General features: G+C 38.3%; 1 protein-coding gene across 1 annotated transcript in view; it reads right to left on the reverse strand.

Moving 5' to 3' along the window:
- Positions 1-24,505, reverse strand: part of ANKAR (ankyrin and armadillo repeat containing) — a 57,389-nt gene that overhangs the window by 23,075 nt on the left and 9,809 nt on the right. Inside the window, exons 4-12 of the mRNA XM_061135787.1 lie at positions 20,198-20,635; positions 18,245-18,408; positions 17,535-17,638; positions 16,757-16,937; positions 15,448-15,667; positions 9,720-9,921; positions 7,002-7,210; positions 2,813-2,917; positions 1,242-1,483 (exon numbers count right to left, since the gene is read on the reverse strand). Of these exons, the coding sequence (XP_060991770.1) occupies positions 1,242-1,483; positions 2,813-2,917; positions 7,002-7,210; positions 9,720-9,921; positions 15,448-15,667; positions 16,757-16,937; positions 17,535-17,638; positions 18,245-18,408; positions 20,198-20,635 (1,865 nt within the window). The remainder of the gene's footprint in view (positions 1-1,241; positions 1,484-2,812; positions 2,918-7,001; positions 7,211-9,719; positions 9,922-15,447; positions 15,668-16,756; positions 16,938-17,534; positions 17,639-18,244; positions 18,409-20,197; positions 20,636-24,505) is intronic.

Raw genomic sequence — 24,505 nt, forward strand, 5'->3', positions numbered from 1 at the left:
GAAGTGTAACATTATTTTCAATAAAGCTAGGAGACATCTGTAATGTTGAACGATAATAAATGTTTATGAGTAGCCAACAGAGATGAGAGAGATCTCCCATGGCCACTGGCTACAGGAAATACTGGCAGAACACAGTTTTCTAAAGTAAATGGCTCTACTTTAAGGGACAGGAAATCACACACACACACACACAGACACAATTCCCTCTGGAACAATAGGAATGGGTGTGGAGGATGGCAACAGGATCTTCTCTGGATCAGTCAGTCATAAAGTGTCGAAAATTAAGGAAGGCAAGGATGAATAAAGAATTATACTGATAAGATGTTTAGAAGAAGTAGACTTATTGGTGAGATAAAAAGAAAGAGACAGATTTTCGCACTGTGGAGGAAATAGAAACTACATGATGGGTACTCTATCACTGTCAGCTAAGGGAAAGCAAAGCTGAACGGTCCCATGCATACAACCCTGCAGCCTACATCATATTCTTGTAGCCTAAACATGGACCTGGGCTCTTTCCCACATGCAGTTTCCTGCAAATAACTAGATTAGAAAGAACTTATCTCATTCAAGGTGAGTACTGATCAAAAAGGACCTAGAACAGGATCTGTTCAAACATATTATAAGAGAAAAAATAGGAAGAACTTATGACAGATAAAGAATGCTCATCAGAAAAAATACATCACAAAGTAGATGAAAAACTTTAACTGAAAATGATATTGATATTATCAGTGAAAAAAATTATATTAGGCAATCACCTTTATAAAACAAGGGTGCACAGAAGAGACACCAGTGCTCAGAGAAGAATTGTTTTTTTTTTTCAGAGAAGAGTTTTTGAGACAAGGGGCAGTGAAATGAGTTGGGAAAGCCCAGGAAAGATGTGAAGAGATATAAAAGACAAACAGTGGTCCACACAAAAATAAATAAGGCCAAAAACACAGGAACAGACAGGGAGGGTAGGACTGGGTGGGGGGAAATGAAATAAAATCAAACAGCGGGACTTCAGGACAGGCTTGACATACAACCCTTCACTGTGCCTGCTCTGGGCACAGAGCTCTTGTTCTTGCTCTGGTTCACTTTTGGTCCTCATGGTGTTGTGGCTGGTTTGCTTTTTGCATCCTCCCTGAGATTGGAATTCTCCCCTGGGAGTTTATGAGGGCCACTGCAGAATGAAATGGGCATCTTTCTAGCTTCCATATGAGAGAGTCACTCAGTCAAAATGATGTTCTATGAAAAGAACTTACGTGTTTGGCAACAACATCCTTGTTTTCAAGTTGAGCAATATCATATAGAATGACAGCGCATCGGGAGTGTAGTTCAGGCTCCTCAGAAACCAGTAGGTTAATCAAAGCTGGAATGGCCCCCGCCTCTACTAATGCATGCACTATACTTGGGTGGGTTGAGATATTACTCAATAACCCAACTGTTTTGCACTGTAATTTAATTTTGGAGCCTTTTAATAGATTGATTAATGCAGGAATGGTGCCTACAATGAAAAGATCAAGAAAGAGCATGGTTTGTAACTATTTGTGGTCAATTTGTCATGATAGACTTAATATTTATGGGCATTGCCATATAAACAATTAGCAAATAATTTGATGAAATATTTATAAAATTTTCATTTGAAACCACACAAATGCACTTTTCTGTCTTGTCTATAGTATGGGAAGATTCTTATTGTCTACACATTTGATTTTCACACAGCACACAATCATACATTTCATATTGGTAACACTAAGCCACCTTTGAAACACTGAATTTTGGCTTAAGATAACTGAAAAATAAATTATTTGAGCTACCATATGGTAGGGTTCACTTCTGGTTATTACATCAACTTTGCATGGCAGTGGTATATGCAATTATTTGAGCACTTTATTACATTTTACCCATATTTTATATAAGCAGCGGTGAAAAATGAAAACAACTGGTTCAAAGACAGAAATCACTGGGCATGGTGAACATAGAAAATATGGCTTCAGCTGGATGCTTGTTACTGAGGTTCAATGTCAAGGAAAAACACTAACAGGCGCACCTGCACAGGGGAAATATAACAGGTATAATGAGGGATGTGTGTGTGTATTTAGCCACTTAAATGAAACCTGCATCATGGCTTGTTTATCTGTGGTTCACTTTTTTGAACAAAAACTTTTTGTACTTGTTTTTGGGAACATGTTAGGGGTCTGCCTATAACTTTTTCATTCATTCGTTTATTCAATCCACCAATATTTCTGAAGCATCTCTTTGGGCCCAGTATTCACATTACAGTAATGGTAACCATAATGGATAGTGTAGATAGAATATTTCCGTCATTTCAGAAAGTTATAATGGGTAGTGCTGATCTCAAAACAATCCTATGAGGTAGTAACTATTTTATTAATGAGGAAATGAAGCATACAAAAAAGTAAGCAATCAGTCTCAGTTCTTTTTTTTTTTTTTCAGTCTCAGTTCTAAATGCAGAGCTAGTTACAGACCCAGGCCTGACACCATAACTGCTATTTTTATAAATAAAATGTACAAATAGAGAAAAGGGGTAATTTTTAAGTGAAAGTAAACACGAGGGTAGTATGGTGAATTAATTTAATACAATTTTTAAGCTTGCAAAGTTTTAGAGAAATGAGCTTTATATGTTTTTGATCCTGTGCCACTTTCACTTAAAATGTAAAACACAAGGTTTACAGGTAAAGGGAATTATCTTAGAAAAAAGAAAAATAGAAACTTAAGATCAACTAAAAAGTTTTCTTCACAATTAAAGTTAGTGAACATATCTCTACATAAAATAGCATACGTAAAAGATAGCTAATAGATTTTACATCACCTGCATCCAAAATATACTTCCAGTATTCATCATTTGCTAAGCAGATGACTTCTAAAGACATGACAGCCATCATCCTTCGTTTATAGCTTTCGCACTGCAACATTTCTGATAAGTATTCAACAGAAAAATACATGTTGTAATGTCACAAGAGGTAAGAGAACAATTGATTCTGTTTCTGTATAGGCCAAGTGAAGCCATGAGTTGACATCACCAACATCACCACCAACTGCATTCTTTAAATTTCCTTCTGTGCATGTGAGGTGCTTAGACAGACTGAACACTCATGATCTTCAAAGTCTATAATCTATATAATTAGTATAAAATAACCTAAAATTCTTTATCTTTGGCCTGAATGACTTAGATTGGCTAGTCACATGGTTCAAAAATCATCTGGAAAATAATATAGCTCTTATGCCTGAAATCAGTTGCTGAATAAAATTTGAGTATAGGTTTTCAAGCATAGCAAAGTAAACTACATTACTGTCAATAAAAACCTCTTGTTTTTGTTCAATTGCTAAGTTGTGTCTTACTCTTTGTGACTGTAGCACGCCAGGCTCTTCTGTCCACAATCTCCCTGAGTTTGCTCAAATTCATGTCCATTGAATCAGTGATGCTATCTAACCATCTCATCCTCTGCCACCCCTTTCTCCACTTGCCTTCAGTCTTTCCCAGCATTAAATCACATATGAAGCTTTATACATTGCCTGAGTATGAAGATGATCCTTTTAAAAACCTTGAATGAACTTATACTCCAGATGGGAAATAATACAAATATACATGATTCTAAACAATTTATCTGGTGCAAACAAAGCCTCATAGAAATAACTTCATTCATCTCTTTTCACCCAGCCTCCATAATAACAAATCTAGTCCCAGCTCCTACCTAGGTAGTTGACTCCGTGGTATTCTCTTTTAAAGTTGACATTAAATTAAATTCAGATTAAATTATTTTAAAATTAATTTTAAAATTAACTCCAATAGCTTCTTGGCCTTTTGGCTAAGATCAAGTGTAAAATTAACTCCAAGAGCTAATCCTGGAAAGTTCTAATAAATGCTACTTCTTTTACTGACAGTGGAAATGGCCAGTGTGGTGAGAGAGAGCAATTATAGAGCACGAAGCAATGAAGCAGTGGCCAGACGTTCATGGTTATTGCTGTGTTCACATCATTATCAGGACTTCCCAACAATGGCTGTAGAAGGAATGGTTGTCAAGAATTTTTTGTACCATTAGGCTATTACTGTTAGGGGTCAGAATGTCTTCAGTTCATTCGCTCAGTTATGTCTGACTTTTTGTGACCCCATGGACTGCAGCACACCAGGCTTACTTGTCCATCACCAACTCCCAGAGCTTGCTCAAACTCCTGTCCATCGAGTCAGTGATGCCATCCAACCATCTCATCCTCTGCCGTCCCCTTCTCTTCCTGCCTTCAATCTTTCCCAGCATCAGGGTCTTTTTTTCAGTGAGTCAGTTCTTTGCATCAGGTGGCAAAAGTACTGGAGCTTGAGCTTCAGCATCGGTCCCTCCAATGAATATTCAGGACTGATTTCCTTTAGGATCGACTGGTTTGATCTCCTTGCTGTTTAAGGGACTCTCAGGAGTTCTTCTCCAACACCACAGTTCAAAAGCATCAATTCTTTAGCACTCAGCTTTCTTTATAGTCCAACTCTCACATCCATACATGAGTACTGAAAAAACCATAGCTTTGACTAGATGGACCTTTGTTGGCAAAGTAATGTCTCAGCTTTTTAATATGCTGTCTAGGTTTGTCATAGCTTTCTTCTAAGGAGCAAGCGTCTTTTAATTTCATGGCTGCAGTCACCATCTGCAGTGATTTTGGAACCCAAGAAAATAGTCTGTCACTGTTTCCATTGTTTCCATCCGTTTGCCATGATGGGACCAGATGCATGATCATCATTTTTTGAACGTTGCGTTTTAAGCCAGCTTTCTCACTCTCCTCTTTCACTTTCACCAAGAGGCTCTTTAGCTCCTCTTCACTTTCTGCCATAAGGGTGGTGTCATCTGCATTTCTGAGGTTATTGATATTTCTCCTTTCAATCTTGATTCCAGCTAGTGCTTCATCCAGCCCAGAGTTTTGCATGATGTACTCTGCATATAAGTTAAATAAGCAGGGTGACGATATACAGCCTTGATGTACTCCTTTCCCAATTTGGAACCAGTCCGTTGTTTCCTGTCTGGTTCTAACTGTTGCTTCTTGACCTGCATACAGATTTCTCAGGAGGCAGGTAAGGTGGTCTGGTATCCCCATCTTGTTAAGAATTTTCCACAGTTTGTTGTGATCCACACAGTCAAAGGCTTTAGCATAGTCAATGAAGCAGAAGCGGATGTTTTTCTGGAATTTTCTTCTTTTCTATGATCCAACTTACCACTGCATTTCAAATGTGTTAGCCTTTATCAAAAGTAACAAGATACTCTTCTTAGTTTCTCCTATATATATATACACACACACATACTATCTATAGATATGGGTATATTTATACTATTTATATATAGATATATATAATATCTATATACATATCTATGGATAGTGTATATATATATATATATATATATATATATATATACACACACACACATATCTATATATCTGATGTAGATATACAGATATATACTTGAAAGTAAGTGAAAGTCATTTAGTCACGTCTGACTCTTTGCAACCCCATGGACTCTACTGCCCATGGAATTCTCCAGGCCAGAATACTGGAGTGGGTAGCTGTTCCCTTCTCCAGGGGATCTTCCCAACCCAGGCATTGAACCCAGGTCTCCCACATTGCAGGCAGATTCTTTACCAGCTGAGCCACTAGGGAAGCCCAGATATAGATATAGATTTAGATAGATATATATTATATATACATATCTATAGATATATACGTCTATCTATCTACATAGATAGACACGCATCATATATACAATGTCACAGCAAATATTATCCTCAATGGTGAAAAATTGAAAGCATTTCCTCTAAAGTCAGGAACAAGACAAGGGTGTCCACTCTCACCACTACTATTCAACATAGTTTTAGAAGTATTAACCTCAGCAATCAGAGAAGAAAAAGATATACAGTGATATATATGCACACAAATAAACATTGAAAACCCTATCCAGTATCTCTTGGGCTGATATAACATATATACACATTCATTTCTCTATCTGTATCTATAGATAGTATATATAAACATATATGTAGGTATCACCTGAGGTGATAATTTCTTTGTTTTATCTCATCTGCTTAGTTTTCTCTGTCCTTGTTGGTCATCGCTCCCACATTTTCCTGCTGGTTTCTGGGAACATTCTTTCCATTCTGGGACTTCCCTTTGCTGTCATCTTTGGAATGAGCTTTGCTTTTCTCTTGGTTTAGATTCCCAGTTTCCAGTTAGTCGGAGAGAATTGCCTCTTTAGATCTGTAGGTCTTTCCTGGTTAGCCTCTGCAGAAAGCTCTCCAGCCAGCCTAGTGGGGATTTGTAGCACGAATGTGAGATGTTCCCAGGTTTCCCGCAGTTGGCTTGGAATGGATTTGTCTGGTCTGCTAGGTCCTAGGAGTTGCCTGTCTCCTTTCAACATTTTATTGCTGCCTCTGGTTTTCTCTTCAGTGCTTGTTTGCTGCTATTTAATCTCCATGTAATTTTAGTTGGGACTTAGGAGGGAGTAAAACTAGATGTGTACATTCAGTTGGCCAGTAATTCTTACCTTTATAGTATTTCTGGCTAGATCAAATAAAAATTGAGTGGGGGGAGGGAAGCTCAAATAGAATTTTTTTCATACAACATTATCAAAATATGAGGAAAGGTTGCTGAAACTGTTTCTAAAATTAGGAGGTGAGAATGAATCTTGTATTTTCCACTCAAACTCTTTAATTTCCTATTTCTTCTTCTTCTTCTTTTTTTTTTTTGATGGAACAGAGGACAGTTGCTTTTGGAGAAAGTTGGAAAAGTAAAAATAAATGTAATTGTATAAATTATCATCTGGGTTATTATTCTTTTATTTTAATTTAGAAATAAAACTAACTTTTCACATACAAAAATAAAAACAGTTCAGTATTTTTGTATTTTTGGTTTTAACTCAAAATATGATACATGCTTTATTTGTTCTATTTCAGAGTGAGTATCAATAATTAAATTGAATAATGATAAGAACATTTATTTATAAAGAGAGGATGTACTCCATACTCACCTACCAATGTTTTCCAAACTGGGAGTTCAGGAATATTTAACTCTATTATATGCTTGAGCACCTCTGTGTGAAAGGTTAGCACTGATAAATGAATGATGTTATTTCCTTTAATATCTGTTTTTCTCCAGTTAGCACCAAGAGAAAGCAGGTATTGAATAGAGTCCAGGGCCCCCGATGTGGCAGCAAGGAGCAGTGGCGTACACTGATTCCTAAAATCAGAGGAAAACCTCCTAATAACTGAGCACGTATCTAGTGTCAGAGTTACTTTTTGTAAATCCAAGCTGCTGTTGGAGGAACTCTGATTGCTACGTCACCTTCTCTTCCTTACACAGTCTTCTTCTGTATATACCACAGGTAAATAGATTTGCCTCCCTGGCCTTAGCTGTCCTTAGTGTTTGCCCACCCTCCCTCCCAGCTTAATTATCATGCCTTATAATCTGTTCAGAAGTTGATATAACCTGTACAGAGTTCTTAGAATACGCCATCTCACTGATTCCTCACAACAAGTCTATGAAAGAAGGTGAAGAAGCAAGGCAAGTATTATCAGCCCATTTTACAAATGATGAAACTGAGGCTCAGAAAGTGTGTCAACCCATCTCTTTACAACTCAGGTCCACCTCTCAAATGCCAGCTTCCTCAGTGTGGCAGAAACGGACAGTTTTTGTCAAAAACTCAGGATCTGCTTTTTAGACAGTGGAGGTCTTTTTGTTGGGCACAAGACAGGCCAGCCCAATGCCACATTTCCTCGCTTCCCATGTGAAGAGGTACGGCCACACGATTGAGTTTGGCCTGTGTGGTGTTAGTAGAAGTTACCTGGCGATTTCTTGGAGGGAAATGGAGTGTGCCATTACTTTTCCTCTCTCTTTCTCTCAAGGCTAGAATGCAGGCATAATAATGAAAGCAGAAGTGGTCATTTTGTACCAGAATAGGGAAACCACACAAGAAGCAACAACAGGACCTCTGGGTTTCTCATATTGCCAATCTGTTACCCCGGCATTCAACCACCAACCTAGACTTCACGAAAAAGAGCTACATTTATCCTTTTTAAAAATACAGATACTTGGGGCTATCTTTGTCACGGCAACCTCGACAATACTATCAGATCTATTGACTAACAATGAGACCTTAAGCAAACTGGATTACTTCATTGTTCGTAAAAGAATGAGAGTCACAACAATCAGCTTATTAGCACAGCCTTCATACATAGTCTCCTTTCCTTTTTTCACCATATTACATGGCCTCAGATATTAATTTTCTATTCCTTACACCCATGCCTTCTTCTCTTCATGAAACCCCTTTCTCTTGCTGCCTGTCCTTGAACTCACCAATATCCAGCTGGCCCAGGCCTCTCTATCCTCTTTTTCCTGGGCCCAGGGAAAACTTGTCCTTTATGAGTAAACATCTCTTCATTTTCTCCCTTTTCTATTTGAACAAGAATGTTCTCTTCCTGTTCCTTTCTTTCTCCTACTCAGTGGTAGGAATAAAGATTTCTTCTATGATACTTCTAACACCATCGCTCTGATCCCCTCACTTGAAAAATAGGTTATCAGATTATATTACCCTTTCCAGGCCCACACTGCCACTCTCCTCCTGCAGCGGGTCCCTTCCACCATCCTAGCTCATGTATTGGCTGCCTCGCCAATATGCCTGCTTTCTGTCATCAGTGACTTCAACACCCATGCTAACCACCATCTGTGTCCTGATCGCTCAGGTCCCCGTCATACCCTCCTAATCTGTCACACATGTCACACTTCTCATTGAGCTCCACACAGATCTCAACCTTGGTAACTGTCCTCTCTACAAATCCTTTGCTTCTTCCTTATGGTCACAGATAGCTTCTTACTTCAACTTCTGATTTTCAATTGTTTGATGTTTTTAGTGCTTCCAGTCTTTTACCCCACTTGCGCTCAAAGACACACTGTCAAAATATGACAGAACTAAGAACTGAGCTCAGATCTCCACTTCTCTTGGCTCTTTCCAGAGTCTATTTGCCAGAGAATCTATTAGCCAGAGATCCTGGTTTCCAGAAAGCTTTCTCCACACACAGCTCTGCCCCAACCTAGGGAGGATTTATTTCTACAGTGAATAATAATGGACAAGTTATTTGACGATTCAGAGATACCTGAAACTCTGCCTAAATCAAAACAATAGCCTGGTAGCTAGATTACTGGCCAAAAAAGTACCCTCAGGAGAAGTTTACCTTCACCCTGAAGGTTGCGAGTTAGCTAAATTGTAAAACAGAACATTGTTTGGGCTGTTTCCCTATTGCAAAGTTGTTTTCCCTCTTCGTGTTGTCTTTCAGTCTTGGATACCACTAGATATTTCTCCTGTTGTCCATGGTCTGTCCACCTTGGTCTGGAGCGGCCTCCTGGTTGTCTAAGGCTCAATTTAGAACAACTTTCTCCTTCCCTTGTTTCGTGTTTCTTCTAAGACACTAAGTAGTTAACTTGATAAACTAATCTGTAGAACCACCCTTTGGGAAAAGGTTAGGAAAAACTTCCTAGGACTTACTCCTTATTTTTCCAGAAAACTTGTATAGGTTAATAGAAGTTCAATCTTTATAAATTCTAAAGATTAGTGGTAGAAGAAGATAGTGACCAGAAAAGGCAGCAAAGTAAGCCTGACATAGCCTTTCAAATCAGTCATAACAACTGTTCCTTCTAGTGTCAGTGTTTGGGGCAAGACATGAAAGCAGAAATTTGTATTTTTACAACTTACTCAGCTGTTGCCTCAGCTTCTAGTAAACTAGGATCCTTCCTGCAGAGAACAATTATGATGCAGATATTGTCATAGAAAGCAGCAAAGTGAATCGGCATCCAGCCTCTTTTTTCAGAAAGTGTGTAATCAGCTTTGAAACAGAGCAGACAGATGGTTGTTTCTAAGGAGCAAGTTTGTGCTGCCAGGTGTAGAGGTGTTGGACCTAGAATGGATAGACAATTACTGCAGTGCTCAAGGATCTAACATTCCTAAAAAACATGCCTTTTTATTAATCGTGTCCAACCACAGAGCTTAGTTCTGTGTGATATAAAAGCTCTAAGAAGAGCACTAAAAGGATTAATTTAGGCAACTCTATATTTCTTTAACTCGGGATACCTGACCATTAAAAATAAATACTTCTTTATAAGTTACGAAGAATAAATATATCACTCAAAATATTAAATATTTGAAAAATTAAGCCAATATGTAAAATAGTCTTATCAGTGTTATAAACTATTTCTTGTTTAAATTATTTTCCATTTTATTCAAATGTTTTGTAGTATGATAAAATTCTTTAAAATTAAAAAAATATATATGCTCATAAAAGGTCTCTATGTCACTAAATCCCAGTGGGTATTTTTCAATTCTTATCTTCTCAACAGTAAGTTGAACACTTCAGTTTTAAAATGGTTTCTTCCCTTGGCTTTTGAGATATGAGACCGTCTTATTTTTCTCTAATCTCTCTGGCTACTTATTGTGCAGTCTCCTTTGGGACCTTTTCATTGTCCTGATGTCGAAATGAGCCTTAAGACTTTTATCTCCTCAATGGCTTCATTTACAACCTATAAGTTGATAACTCCTAGGATTATGCCTCTAGATTTGATTTATTCTCCAAACTCCGGGTCTATTATCTCACTAGGCATCTCCACACCCCACTTCAAACTTATCGTATTCAAAATTGAACTCCCATCTTTTCCTCCAAACTTGATCCTCTTTCATTGCTCCCTAATTCATGAAGGATATTGTCATCCAGCCAGTTCTATAAACCAGAAACCTGGACGAGTCCTCTCATTTCATCTTCATAACCAGCCGTCATTACTAAGTCTGGGGGATTCCCAAGAGGCTCAGTAGTAAGAAGTCTGCCTGCTAATGCAGGAGGCGTGGGTTCAATCCCTGGATTGGGAAGATCTGCTAAAATAAGAAATGGCAACCCGCTCCAGTATTCTTGCTGGGATAATCCCATGGACAAAGGGGCCTGGTGGGCTGCAGTCCACCATGTTGTAAAGAGTTGGACACAACTGAGTGACTGAGCATGTACTCACATCACCAAGTCTAAGTATCTCTAGAACCTCAACTGATATCCCCACTTTGCTCTTGCCCTTCCCAATTCACTTTTCAAAATGTAAATCTGATCTTTTAACCTCTTGTTTAAAACTCTTTAGTGGCTTCCTGAGACCACTTGATCATGAGTACAAAAAAAGGATGCACTAGCTCCAACTTAACCTGAACCATCTCCCCTCCAAGAAGAAAAAGAAAGGAAGAAGGGAAGAAAGAGAGAGAGGTAAGATAGATGGACAGAAACACAACATACACACCTTGCTCTCTTCATTCTTGTAGCTCCTTGAATATACAGTGACTGACCACACATTCCAGGCTCCCAGGAAAGTACTGGTCTATGCCTGTTGCCCAGCATAAAATTAATAATGCCCGTTCATTTTCTAACTCCTTGATTTAGATGATGAATTATCTGATCACTCTGGGCTATTTCTGCTGTCTGAAAGCTTCCTTCTCCCAAACAATACTTCTGTGATTGGGGTCTACCTAAATCTTATTTATTCCTCAGCCAAAATGGGATTTCCTCAGTGAAGCACTGTTTTTCTCCCAACTCAGAAAATTGCAATGGCTTCCTGCCTGTCTTAGTAGTCTAAGTTCTATATCATAGCCTTTAATAATACATAACATCTGAGCCAAATCTAATTATTTAAAATTATTGCTTAGTCTTCTAGTTTCTGGTCTAGCATGAAAGGAGCTTAAAACTCCCCAATCCATCCTAACAACAAAGAGAAACTTGAACAAGCTGAAAAATGAACAGTTCTTCTCAGATCCATTAGAGAAGTGAGGTCACCGGGCAGAAATGCTGCTTCTAAAACTAGAGAGGTGGGCAGGAAGATTACAGAGAACCACAGCTTACTGGAGCAGAAACCTCCACAAGATCTTTTCCTTCTCCTCTCTATCCTCTTCCAAAAAATATTTCAGCACAACCAAGGGGCAGGAATAATACTCTTCCATCCCCCTCCTACTCCATTAAAGCATGTTTAACGGGAGTGCAGGATCTCGGCTCTCACCCAGGCGCTGAGTCAGTCTGCATCTAACAAGATACATGTGATTCCTACACACTTGAAAATTTTACCCCATGATAGTGGGATAAATGCCCCCCCCCCCCACCGCCCCGCCGACATAAGCAATGTCTGGTGGTATTTTTGGTCGGCACAGGTGGAGTGTGGGTCACTAGGGGCATTCAGAGGGTAGAGGCCAGGGACGCTGTTAAACGTCTCACAGAGCGCAGGACAGCCCTCACATCACAGAATCATCAAGCCCACCGCGTCAGTAGTGCTGGGACTGAGAAACACTGTCCCGGTCATGCTCGAATCAGGGACGTTCTGGAGGGAATTATACAGTCTGAAGAAATCCCTCTCAGGTAAAGAAAGCACTCTGGTCTAAAGAACAGACGCTTTCTTGGGACCTTTCTCTCTCTCTCTCTTTCCTGAACTTCTATAGTCCATTACTCTATACTAATAATGTCAGTTATTGTGAAATACTTCCCTGCCTTCATCCATCATGTGTTCACTCAATAACCATTCCTGACCACCTACTATGCCGGGCTTTCTTCTAGGATGCCATGGCAAAGTAAACCAAATCCTTGCCCTTTATAGACCTTATATTCAATTCAGGGAGTCAGAGTAAACAAATAAATATTATACAAGGTAGCCATAAGTAATATTTAGGAAAGAAAAATTAAAAAATAGAGCAAGAATGCCAGACGTATACCATTGCTCAAAGTGTTTGCTGCTCAGCCGTGTCCTATTCTTTGGGGCCCCGTGGACTGTAACCCACCAGGCTCCTCTGCCCATGGGATTCTCCAGGCAAGAATACTGGAGTCAGTAGCCATTTCCTTCTCCAGGAAATCTTCCCAACCCAGGGATCAAACCCAGGTCTCCTGAATTGCAGGCAGATTCTTTACCATCTGAGCTACCAGGGAAGCCTTACTCGGCTGTAAATTCCTACAGTGTAGACGGGCCAGTAGATAAGCTTCCTTCCCCCCACACCCCAGGCCACTCACCTCTCTCTACCACCCTTCTTGCTCTCTTCAGATTTTGCAGGCCTCTGCAGATTTTGCAACCCCTGCCCTTTGTCTTCTTGTGGGTAACTGCCAGTGGGGAGCCCTGGCGGGAGACTGGAGGAGGAGGAGGTGGGGTCCGGACCCCTAACCTCTCTGGTCACCTCTGGTTAGCTGTTCTCCCATCAACGGGAAGAGGCTGGTTTCAGTAACCATTGCCCTTCCACTAGGCTGCCCTGGTGGCTCAGATGAGAAAAAAATCTGTCTGCAATGCAGGAGACCCAGACTTGATCCCTGGGTCGGGAAGATCCCCTGGAGAAGGCAATGGCAACCCACTCCAGTACTCTTGCCTGCAGAATCCAATGGATAGAGAAGCCTGGTGAGCTACAGTCCATACGGTTGCAAAGAGTCAGACACGACTGAATGACTATCACTCTTCCCCTTACAAAATTCAGGTCTTTGCAAATGATTTCTTTAAAAATAAACCCTCTTTGAATTATCTTATATAGAGTATGAAGGTATAGTCATACTATACATACATACATACATATATACATACAGGGTGTATCCTTTAAAACTTTTTCTGACTTCTGCGTATACAATACTTGGGTTAAAGTCTCACCTCAGCAAGAATGATGCAATCTCAGACTGCACAGAATGTGACTGTCATTAGCTGGCAGTATATCTAAATCATATTAACTGCTCATTTAGGGGGGCATAAAACCCATTTTGGGCCTTATTTTCTAAAAACACATAGAGATAATTTGCAAATTCCATGGTTAAAAAAGGAACTACTGCCCAAACTGAAAAAATATGAATAAATAATCACAGGTAGAAAAAATGTACACTTCAAATTGTATAGAAAGATCATTTTGTGTTCTCCTCATGTGACAGCATTTTGAAGATTATATACTATAAGTTTTAATATATGCAGTGAACTTTAAAAAATTTGAAATATTTTACTTAAGTCTTACCATTTCTTTCTTTTTTCATGTCTACTTTTGATGACTCTGTTTTAAAAAGGAATACATATAGAAGTATGATTATTAACATGTAACAGTTTCCCAAATTAGTCAAAATTGACTCATATGAAGGTGAACAAAATGACTATGTTGAGATGCAGTTGACAGGATTACATCAAACAGGACCGAGTGTAATTTTTGGCAAAGCTATCTAGGCATGGGTATGCACCTGATATGGCGTCAGACAGACCCAGGAGTCCTGCCTTCCATGTGGCTGGCCAAAATTCACAGGGGACAGCTTTGTGTTGGTGAAGTCATAATACATAGACATTGCCAGTAGTTAGATATTTTCCAGACTTCAGACTCTACTCAGTTCTCAGCAAATGGAAATCTATGTAGTCACAATATGGCACAGAAACTTTAATTATGAAAGCTTTTTTTTTTTAACATCAAAAACTCTTAAAATACATCTTTAAATAACAGGCCATCTACTACATTTTGACTGGATTTTGCTCTATTTTAACTAAGTTTATTGTCTACTGAATATTTTAATTAAGTAATAGAAGCATCTTAGTGCCAAAACATTTTAATTATAATGACAGAGTATGAAATTGTTCAACATTCAGTAGGATTAAAGAAGCACATTTTGTTTTGGTGTGAAAATTTAACACACCTTCTTAAGACAACATGTTAAAATATAAAATCACCATTTCTTATTGCCAATATTGTTGCATCAGACCTTATCTCCCCTCTTCAGTTATGGAGGGCTTCTCCTTTCATTTTCAATTTTATTATTTTTATACTGGTTAAATTTATTCCAATGAACATATAAATATGTATGTAATTCTAATAATCAGGAAATTTTGCTTTTTAAAGTTTAAACCAGGTTAGCCTTAAAGGGGTCATTAATCCTAAAATCATGATTACAGAGGAATGTTTTGTTATTACAAATGTTTATGTAGGATGAAGAAATTATTACCTGGTTAAGAACCTGGGATAAGAACAGGGTGTTCTGTCAGGATTGCTAATTATCTCCCTTTTCTCAGAATTTCTATAGTACATCACTGTATATTAATTATGTCAGTGATTATCAAACACTACCCTGAATTCACCATCATGCCATTCATTCAACAAGTATTTCTCAACCATCTACCATGCCAGGTTTTCTGCTGGGCCCTAGGGTACCATGGCAAACAAAGGAAACCAAACCCTTGCCCTTCGTGAAGCTTATATTCAATGAAGGAAACACAATAAACAAATGAATAATACTCTGTAAGAGAGCAACAGGTGATACTTGGAAAACTAAAAGGAGCCCCTCTGAGATAAATAAAACAGAAACAACTCTGCTCTAGTCTCCAATACTAAATTTTAACCTTGTGTTAAAATCAACATGCATTTGTAATGCTCAAGTAAAAGAAAAACATTTTAAGAGATAAAAACTTGATGGCACCTTGGCTAAGTATAATGAAGCGTCTCTGATTGACGTTGAAGTTGGCATTGCACAGCTGACATATGATTGGGACTCTGTTGTGTAGAGCAGCGTGATGGAAAATAGCATAACCTGCCTCGTCTGAAACATTGATCGTTGAGCTTGAGGTTTTACGGCTAAATGTATGGAAAACAGCATATAATCCTCTTTCAACAGCAGACTTCATACCAAATGGGATACTCTAAAATTATGAGGAAGGTCAGAATTAGTGTTTTCAAAATGCTCCTAAAATTTAGTGAAAGGACAAAAAGGACAATGAACTATGTTAATGTAATCACATGATTGGTGTCTGATTACAGTAGAATTTTCACAAGATCCGTGTGTAAAGTGTCTCACTGGGCAATGAAGTTGTTAGGGCTATAAGAAACTCTGAGGACTTAAAAAAAAAAAAAGAAACTCTGAGGACTTTAAAAATATTTGGGGGAAATTTTTTTCCTTCCTTTTTTTAAAGGAGGAGTTGTAGATCTTTCTTCTCAGGAGACAATTCAAGGAAGGTACACAAATACCCTTCTGAAATATTTAAAAAGCAAATGGACATCAAATTCCTTCTCTAACTTAATAGCAGTCTAACTTAGAAGTCCAGAGACTTGAAATATACAGCTACAAGAGTAGTCTGCTTTGCTTTATGTCTCAAAGTGGAGAGGTGAAAATGTCCCATTTTTAGATGTTCTGACCACTCAATGTTTTTAAATTAAACTAAGTTTATCAATACTTAACATTTATGGACATTAAAACAAATAAATGGTAAATAAATGCCAATGTGCCCTTTGAAATTGGTGAACTCACCACTTAATTTATCAGTTTCAAAAGCTGTAAATCAAGGCACATTGAAGCAGATACAGAGATGTGATTTAGAATGCCAGGGTTGCTCCTTAGATTTAGTCCCCACAACTGAAGCCTGACTCTGCAATTTACTAACTGTGTGATTTGGGAAAGACCCTCAACTCACTGCAAGTCAAATCTCTCATTTGTAAGATAAGATTGATAACAATAGTACTAGCGTCTAGAAAGAGTTTGTTGAAAGAATTTATAGCAGTACCTAGCATACAAAATATTAGCCATTATTAAGATTAATCGCAATTCCATTCATAAACAGTTTGTTTTGTAACTTGGCCAGAAATGTATAAATCAGAATTTTTGGCTACTAAAATGTAGAATCTTAATTGCATATTCAAGACTTCATTTAACCTATTATTTATCCCTATGATAAAAATTTGAGATACTTATTTATAATTTCTTATACTAAATTATGCGATAATCACTGAAATACCTTGCATTTCATAGCTTTCTTGAAACCAAATTTTTTCTTAAATTGTTCATGTAATTGAGCATCTGTTAGCGGAAGTCTTTTTAGCCTCAAATTGTTCACTATTTCATTTATGGCTCCCCACCACTGTGTCTTATATAGCTGCTGATAGAAAATTTCAAGTTCAAAACTGATCACATAGTAGCTGTTAAAAAAAAATAAAGAAAAAATTTCAAGTTTTTCTGACTTGGAATGCTGGCAAAACTTTTTCTGTAACAGTTACAATTTTCTATGACAAAAACACCTCCATCCCCATTTAACCATTGTGTTCATTGTAAGAACGAATTACCATGTCTAAGGATTATTACACAGAATGTATCAAGGTGTTATTGTCGTTTAGATGTTAAGTTATGTCAACCTTTTTGTGACCCCATGGACTGTAGCCATGAGGCTATGGAGGACTGTAGGCTCCTCTGTCCCTGGGATTTCCCAGGCAGGAATACTGGGGTAGGTTGCTGTTTCCTTCTCCAGGGGATCTTTCCCATCCATGGAGCGAACCCTAATCTCCTGCATTGGCAGGCGGATTCTTTACCAGTGAACCACCAGGGAAACTGTATCAAGGTGTTTGAAGTCATAAATCTAACATTTAATACTTTAGAGAGTTTGTAGTCATTCATGGGGGTTATTATTGTTTCAGGATCTCCATCCTGAAGTTTGAAGTTAGCCTTCGCATTTTGACAGTTTCCTGTTTTCTGCTTTCAACAAGTTGTGATACTGTGAATAGTTACTAACAGTTCCTTACCTTTTTCCATTAAATTTCATGACTGGTATTGAGTAATATTCTTTGTATCCTGTGTCTTCTGCAAATGTATTAACAGCACAATCCCGTATTTTTTCTAAGTTATTCTAAAATATAAATTATGTTACTAAAAAAACAAGTGTAAACAACAGTAAGACTTATTTTAGATGAAATTTAATACATGTAAATAACAAATTTTTAATAAAATATCCCAAGAGACTCTGATAATAACTGAATGTATACAATCCCTAATTTGGATTTGAGGGAAAGTTTTTTTTTTACAAGAAATTAATGTGGAAAAGGTAGAAAAGCAATGACAATTGAAATGTGTTATGTTTTCCAGATGAAGAACTATTGTTCTCAAACTCTGGAGGATCTCTGTTCTAGTGCTAATCCTTGAGAAAAAGTGGAAGAATGTGTAGTTAATTTTTCAGGGATTTCTTCTATACTCGGTTAACTATTCCAGGGCAGATACAGCCTATGAATTCTGCAAGGATGATCGTTGTGCCTCTGACATTTAACACGGGGTCTTACGCAGACTTGCACTTAATTCACGTATGTTGTGTGATGTGTGAAGAAACTAGTGCGTTGTGGAGGTCATCGTTTGGAGAGCCGCCTAGTGCCTGTACCAAACAGAAACTCCTTCTGGGTGGAGAATAGGATGAAAGAGCTGTGAAATGACAAACAATTTCAGGAACAACAATAATATAAACCTTAAAATCTTCCAAAGCATTCTCAATTGAAGGGGTGCTGATATCAAATTCAATTCCTCCATGAACATGAAAATACTGATCCTCTTTGTAGTCAAAATTTTGGCATTTAAAATCTCGTCCATAAATAAATGGAGGCAATTCTCGCTCTGTCTTGACCTTGTCATCTCAAAAAGACGAAAGCAAAACTTTGTTTAAAAGTTCAACAATAGGATATAAGCAGTCATATTTTGGAGGTCTCAATTCATTTTTACATAAAGTGAAAAGAATCCATGTGAAATGGAAATCTTCACAATTGTAGTCTATAAAATTATTTATGCTCAAGGTATATTTTAAATATTGAAATATATTTATAGCATATGTTTTGGGCATTTTTGATAGTTTCCTTGTATAGACATTTCAAAAGAATACTCAAAACATTAATTTACTTGTTGATTACTATGTGTGAGCTCAAGACTAATATTATACCCCCAATTATCAAAAGCAATTTGAAACTCTGTGCCATGGAGACTCTCTAGTTAAATAAACAAAAGTTATCTGAGCTAGTTAAGGAAGAGAGACATGATAAAGAAAAGGTGGGTATCTCTCATATGACAAAAATAATCAGCTTATTTTCCTAAAAAGCTACTCATATAACATTTATTTTTAAAAATAATTTTCTAAAATCCTGGCAAGGATTAGGTTTATTCAGTATTTTGATTTGTTACCAGAATGTAGTTTCCTCAATATAAGGTATATATTTTAAGAAATGCGAAAGGTCCAGAAAATTACAAAGAAAAGTGTAACACCCAAATCTTACCACATGGAAATTAATTATTAACATTTAGTCATATTTGTTTCCAATAATTTAAATAGTAAGTCATTACAGGTAGAGCTAACATCCTCTAAAGAGCACATTAGTTCCATACACAAGACACTCCCCCCACCCACATCCCTGGACAATTGTCCATGAGATGTCCATGTCCATGTCCATGTCAAGATTGTCATGAGTTCATTTTTAAATAGTTCACAGGTATGGATTATAAGCTTCACTATAATAATTCTCATGACACAAATTTCATTAAATGGTTTGCAAAATTTCTACTGAAAATCTGCCATCTGAATAGAAAACCTGCTATAAATAAGCCTATATGTTTAAGCACCAACGAAAATACACAATTTGTGTGCTAATCTGGGAGGAATAGTTTGCTCTGTATTCCTGTCAAATTCCGTATAAACATGACCCTATTTCAGCTCCCTCTTCTCTTACGCTGGTCTACTCTTTTGTTATAGGACCAATATATTACTAAAATTTTTAATACATTTTCATCTTTCTCTTTTCAGAAATGTAAGACCATTCATGATCTTTTGTGTCTGTGTGTCTGTCAGTCGCTCAGTCGTGTCTGACTCTTTGCGACCCCATGGACTGTAGCCCACCAGGCTCCTTTGTCCATGGGATTCTCCAGGAAAGAATACTGGAGTGGGTTGCCATTTCCTTCTCCATGATCTTTTACTGCTCCATGTTAATCTGGGTCAATTTCTAATTTTCCTGAAAAACACAATAGGGATGTTGAGTAGGAGTGCACTGAATTTATCCTTTGCATGAGCTATGATATAGCGTCATCCTGTCATGGACATAACATATCTCAGAAATCATCTTGTCTTTCAGTCATCCTCGTAATTGATAAAGACATGTACCTTTTACTATGTGACTATACCAGGCATTTTTAATTACTTTGGAGATATCACGTTTTGTTTTTTATTTATTTGTATTTTAATTGAAGGAATTGCAGATTGCTTTTCTGTAATTGCTTTACAGAATTTTGTTGTTTCCTGTCAAATCTTAACATGTTTTTTATTTTTAACATGCTGTAGCTTGGTTATATGCTTGGACCCACATACTATAAACAAAATTGAATTTAAACATAAATTCAAGATATATCTACATTTTAAATATAATTTTGGTAATACTCTTACCTGAAAAAGGCTGAAGCAGACCACTTAAATATGGAACTTTCATCTTCTTTTTTAAGCTCAGTAGAAATGGAGTCAGAAAACATATTAATTTTAGGTATCCTATCCCTTTCCTGATTTCTTTTTTCTTCTCAAAGTGTTTTTGAATAATCTTTTTTTGAAGATATAATCTTTGCTGTAATCTCTGGTAGGTACAAATATCAAGATTATCCTGATTACATTTTATAGCATTAGTCAGCCAATAGGCTGTTTCAAATATAAAAACATTTTCACACTGTTGAACTTGTGTGGTGCTGAATGTCATCTTTAGTAGGATATTTTCTGCATATTTCATAAATACAGCTTTTTCTTCAGGGCTATTGGGATCATATGTTGGATCTTCATTCATGTCTTCATCATAGATTCCATCAAAGTCTGGATCCTTTGTAATATCAATCAAACCTTCACAGTAAAAAAGAAAGATTTAAGATTGTGAAATTTTCATACTTGGCTTCTGGATAAATAGATTGAATACAGTTTCATCTCAAAATTCTTCCAAAATGACAGCAAAGGAATAATGAAATACCATTGAAACTGTCAAAGAAGAAAAGCAGATGGATACATGGTAACTAAGCAGAGTAAAGAAAGAGAGAAGCTTGTGGAATTAAAAAGAATTGATTTTCATTCTCTTTGAAGGAATAACGCAACACCATGGAAACATAATAACATGTCTCATCTTTAATTAAAGAAAATATGGAAGAACAACAAGAAATATGGTCTTCCTTTAGGCAAAGAATCAGCTTCTTACTTGGGCATAAAGTGTATTTGTTTATTCAGTTCCTATAATACACATTTCTTCTCCTTGCCGATAACAGAAACTAAATATATACAATAAATAACTTTCCTACTAACAAATCATAATGAGATAAGAATTAAAACTTAGTGTTACTCTATACTATAAATGACAAATTTCTTACATTACATTTTCTTTCCATTTATAATGAAATTGTCATTTCTTGTTGTCAAATTGTCTTAGACAACTTTAATCCAGGCTTGAGAAAATGGCTTAGAATCATAAAATATGACTTGGTAGAAAATATGGTGCTTGTTTGTAACATATGTACCTTACAATGTAAATAATATGTCAGCGTGCCTACCCCCTTTCTTTTTCCTTTTTTCCTTCCTCAAATCTACATATTTAAAAAGCAAGAATAGGCTTGGATTTTTAAGACGACCACTATGATTCATATCCCTTTTGCAAAAGAGTAAGATAAATTATTGAGATGAAAAAGAAACTGAAGTGTTTCTGACAGTTAGAATAGATCAAATACAAGCTAGAGCATTTGGCTTGGGTGGATGGGAGCCAAAATGCAGCAAGTCAATTCTCATCTCAGAGAGGCAGAAAGGCTGAGATATTGGAAGTAGAGGGAATGAAGAGCTCCACAGCCCCTTCCGCTTCTCAGGCGGCAGACTCACTGCCCCCTCAAAGCAGGAGACAGAAGGAAACAGACCAGTCAAAAAGATAATGGCATCTGGGCAGAGGCCCCCCAGTGATTTACTAAAGGAAATCTGTCCTGAATATTCATTGGAAGGACTGATGCTGAAGCTGAAACTCCAATACTTTGGCCACCTGATGTCAAGAACTGACTCCTTTGAAAAGACCCTCTTGCTGGGAAAGATTGAAGGCGGGAGAAGAAGGGGACAACAGAGGATGAGATGGTTGGATGGCATCACTGACTCAGTAGACATGAGTTTGAGTAAGCTCCAGGAGTTGGTGATGAACAGGGAAGCCTGGCATGCAGCAGTCCATGGGATCACAAAGAGTCAGACATGACTGAGCGACTGAACTAAAATGAATTAGTATCTTTACTTGAATGTCCTAGAAGCACTCCCAAACAAAATCCATTTTTCCTCTCCCCCAAATTTGCTTTTCTTTCATTCCTTTCATTCCATAGTTAAAAGCACTATTTATCCATCAGTTCCTCAAACTAAAAGGGCTTCCCTTGTGGCTCAACTGGTAAAGAGTCTGCCTGCAATGCAGGAGACCTAGGTTTGATCCCTGTGTCAGGAAGATCCCCTGGAGAAGGAAATGGCATGTTCTTGCTTGGAAAACTCCATGGAAGAGGAGCCTGGTGGGTCCATGGGGTTGAAGAGTTGGAAACAACTTAGTGACTAAATAACAACAAAGCACTGTAGGTGTAATGAGAATTTAAAGACAAAAAAAGACACATTTCTGTGCTCTCGAGTTCTCAAGCAAAGAAAATCTATTAAGGAAGACAGAGATGAAGCCAACAATTTCAATAAAAAGTGGTACAATGTGCACAGAGAAGGTAGTGTCTGAATCAAGCAGCAAAAAATGAGTAGCAATAACCTGGGAAGGAATGCAGAAGAGTGGGGTGAGGGAAAGAGCATTCCAGACAAAGGTCAAGGAATAAAAAAATAACAGTTTCACCCTACCACCTTTTGGTATTAAATAAGGTCATCAGATCAAGGGAGATGCCCTGATTAGCATATTTTCTCAGCAAACTGGAGAATAGGACCAGATTTTTGGTGTGCTGTACTCTCCACTACCGTTGCTACTGTTTTTCTAAGGGTGGTGTTTCCTGGTGGTTTTGTGCTGTGCAGTCATTAGAGAGCTGAAGTTGAACTTGTCCTCACTGATTCACAAAAGTCTTCCTTCCCCCCAGTACTGTTGGCTTCCTGCAGAGTTCCTTGGAAATCCATTGTAGCACAGTTTTTAAGGCAATCACATGGTCAGTTGCAAGGTTTGAACCCAGACTCACAGTCAAGAGAGGAGGTGCTGTCTCTCCAACCATGAAAGATGAAATAGCAAGTCTTCCCAGCATCTTGCCGCTATATAGCAGCAACTACCAGGACTAAATGGGGAGCATGGGACTAAAGCCAAGTCGCCATGAGTCACATGCTATCAGACGCCTTGTGTTCCCTGGCAATCTGTATGTCACTCTGGTTCATTGCATGGACCAGCCCCACACAGATGTAACCTGACCACACCGCATGGATCAGCCCCACACAGATATAACCTGACCACGCCGCATGGACCAGCCCCACACAGATGTAACCTGACCACGCCTTGCCTCAGATGCAGCATGTGGCCCTTACTTTTGCCCTGGGGTTCCTCTTCACTGCTGTGTGCGACTCCCGATGGAATCCAGTCAGTCACTCTGACGGATGAACAAATCTGCACACAGGGTTAACTCCCAGGTAATCTTTGAGCAATGCAGGAGAGAAGCCAGGGAATACATGTTCCCCTCCTCCATCCCTCAGGCTGACAATCCTGCAGTATATTCTGTGTGACTCCCCAGAGTCCCAGCCAAACCGTAACTCATTATCTAAGTGGTGAAAGCTCACCAGCGTATCCTTGGGTTGATGATGCCTCCTTTTCTATGCATTTCCTGTCCCTTGGAGTCATAAACTACCTTGACTCAAGTCCTCATTTCAGACCCTAATTTGGGGGGCAACCTAGTCTAATCCACTTTGCACTCGTGTGCTGGTATCTGACCCTGTACATCCTTAAGCATGCAGCATAAAAGCCCCATCTCCTGAGAGTCCAGGTGCCTTTCCCAAAATCTGATGCTTGCCCTGCAGGATTTCACAGGGATGCTCCTGATGTGGGTGATGGGAACCTGTACGGATCCCTGCTGTCTCGCTAAGCTTCCCCCCTGCAGACTGCTCCAGCCGCTGGTGTATGAGCCGCTGGGTCCTTTACCACTCTTTGCCCTGTACCATTGCTAAGTGCCTGAGGCATACTGGTGCTGCCGGGTCTTCAGCAGACTCCCGAACAGTGGTAGACAGAGAAGAAAATCTCTGTCCACATACGATGCGCTTCTTTGCCTGTTCGGCAGCCCATATTACAAAGTGCTTTGGCGTAACCCAGTATTTCTCCCAAGGCACATGGTGGTAGAGTGACTGGATTTCCATGATTTCTAGCCTCATTCATTGTCAGTGGAAAGGGATCATAGGCAGAGAGAGCAGTCAGAAGGCAGTTGCAGTATGTAAGGCTAGAGAAAAGATGTATCAGTGTGTTGTAGCTGAGATGAACCAATGTGGATGATTTTGAGATAGCTTAAAGGTAGGATCATAATAGTCAAGACATGAATTCTCATCCAGGAAAGAATTAAGAAGAAATGTCCAGGACTGATATTTAGCTATCTATCAATATGGCTACATTGTTAAAATACCTTTGATATTGTCTGGTAAACTGAATTGCTCTAGCCCTGAGCTCTTTGAATGCCGCCCTCCCCCGGGACAGTCTAGAAAGCTTCATGATCCAGCAAAGGGTACATATGGCAAGTGGGAGGCCTCTGAGATCTA

This window comes from Dama dama, chromosome 33 (assembly GCF_033118175.1).
Source record: "Dama dama isolate Ldn47 chromosome 33, ASM3311817v1, whole genome shotgun sequence".
NCBI classification, from domain to species: domain Eukaryota; kingdom Metazoa; phylum Chordata; class Mammalia; order Artiodactyla; family Cervidae; genus Dama; species Dama dama.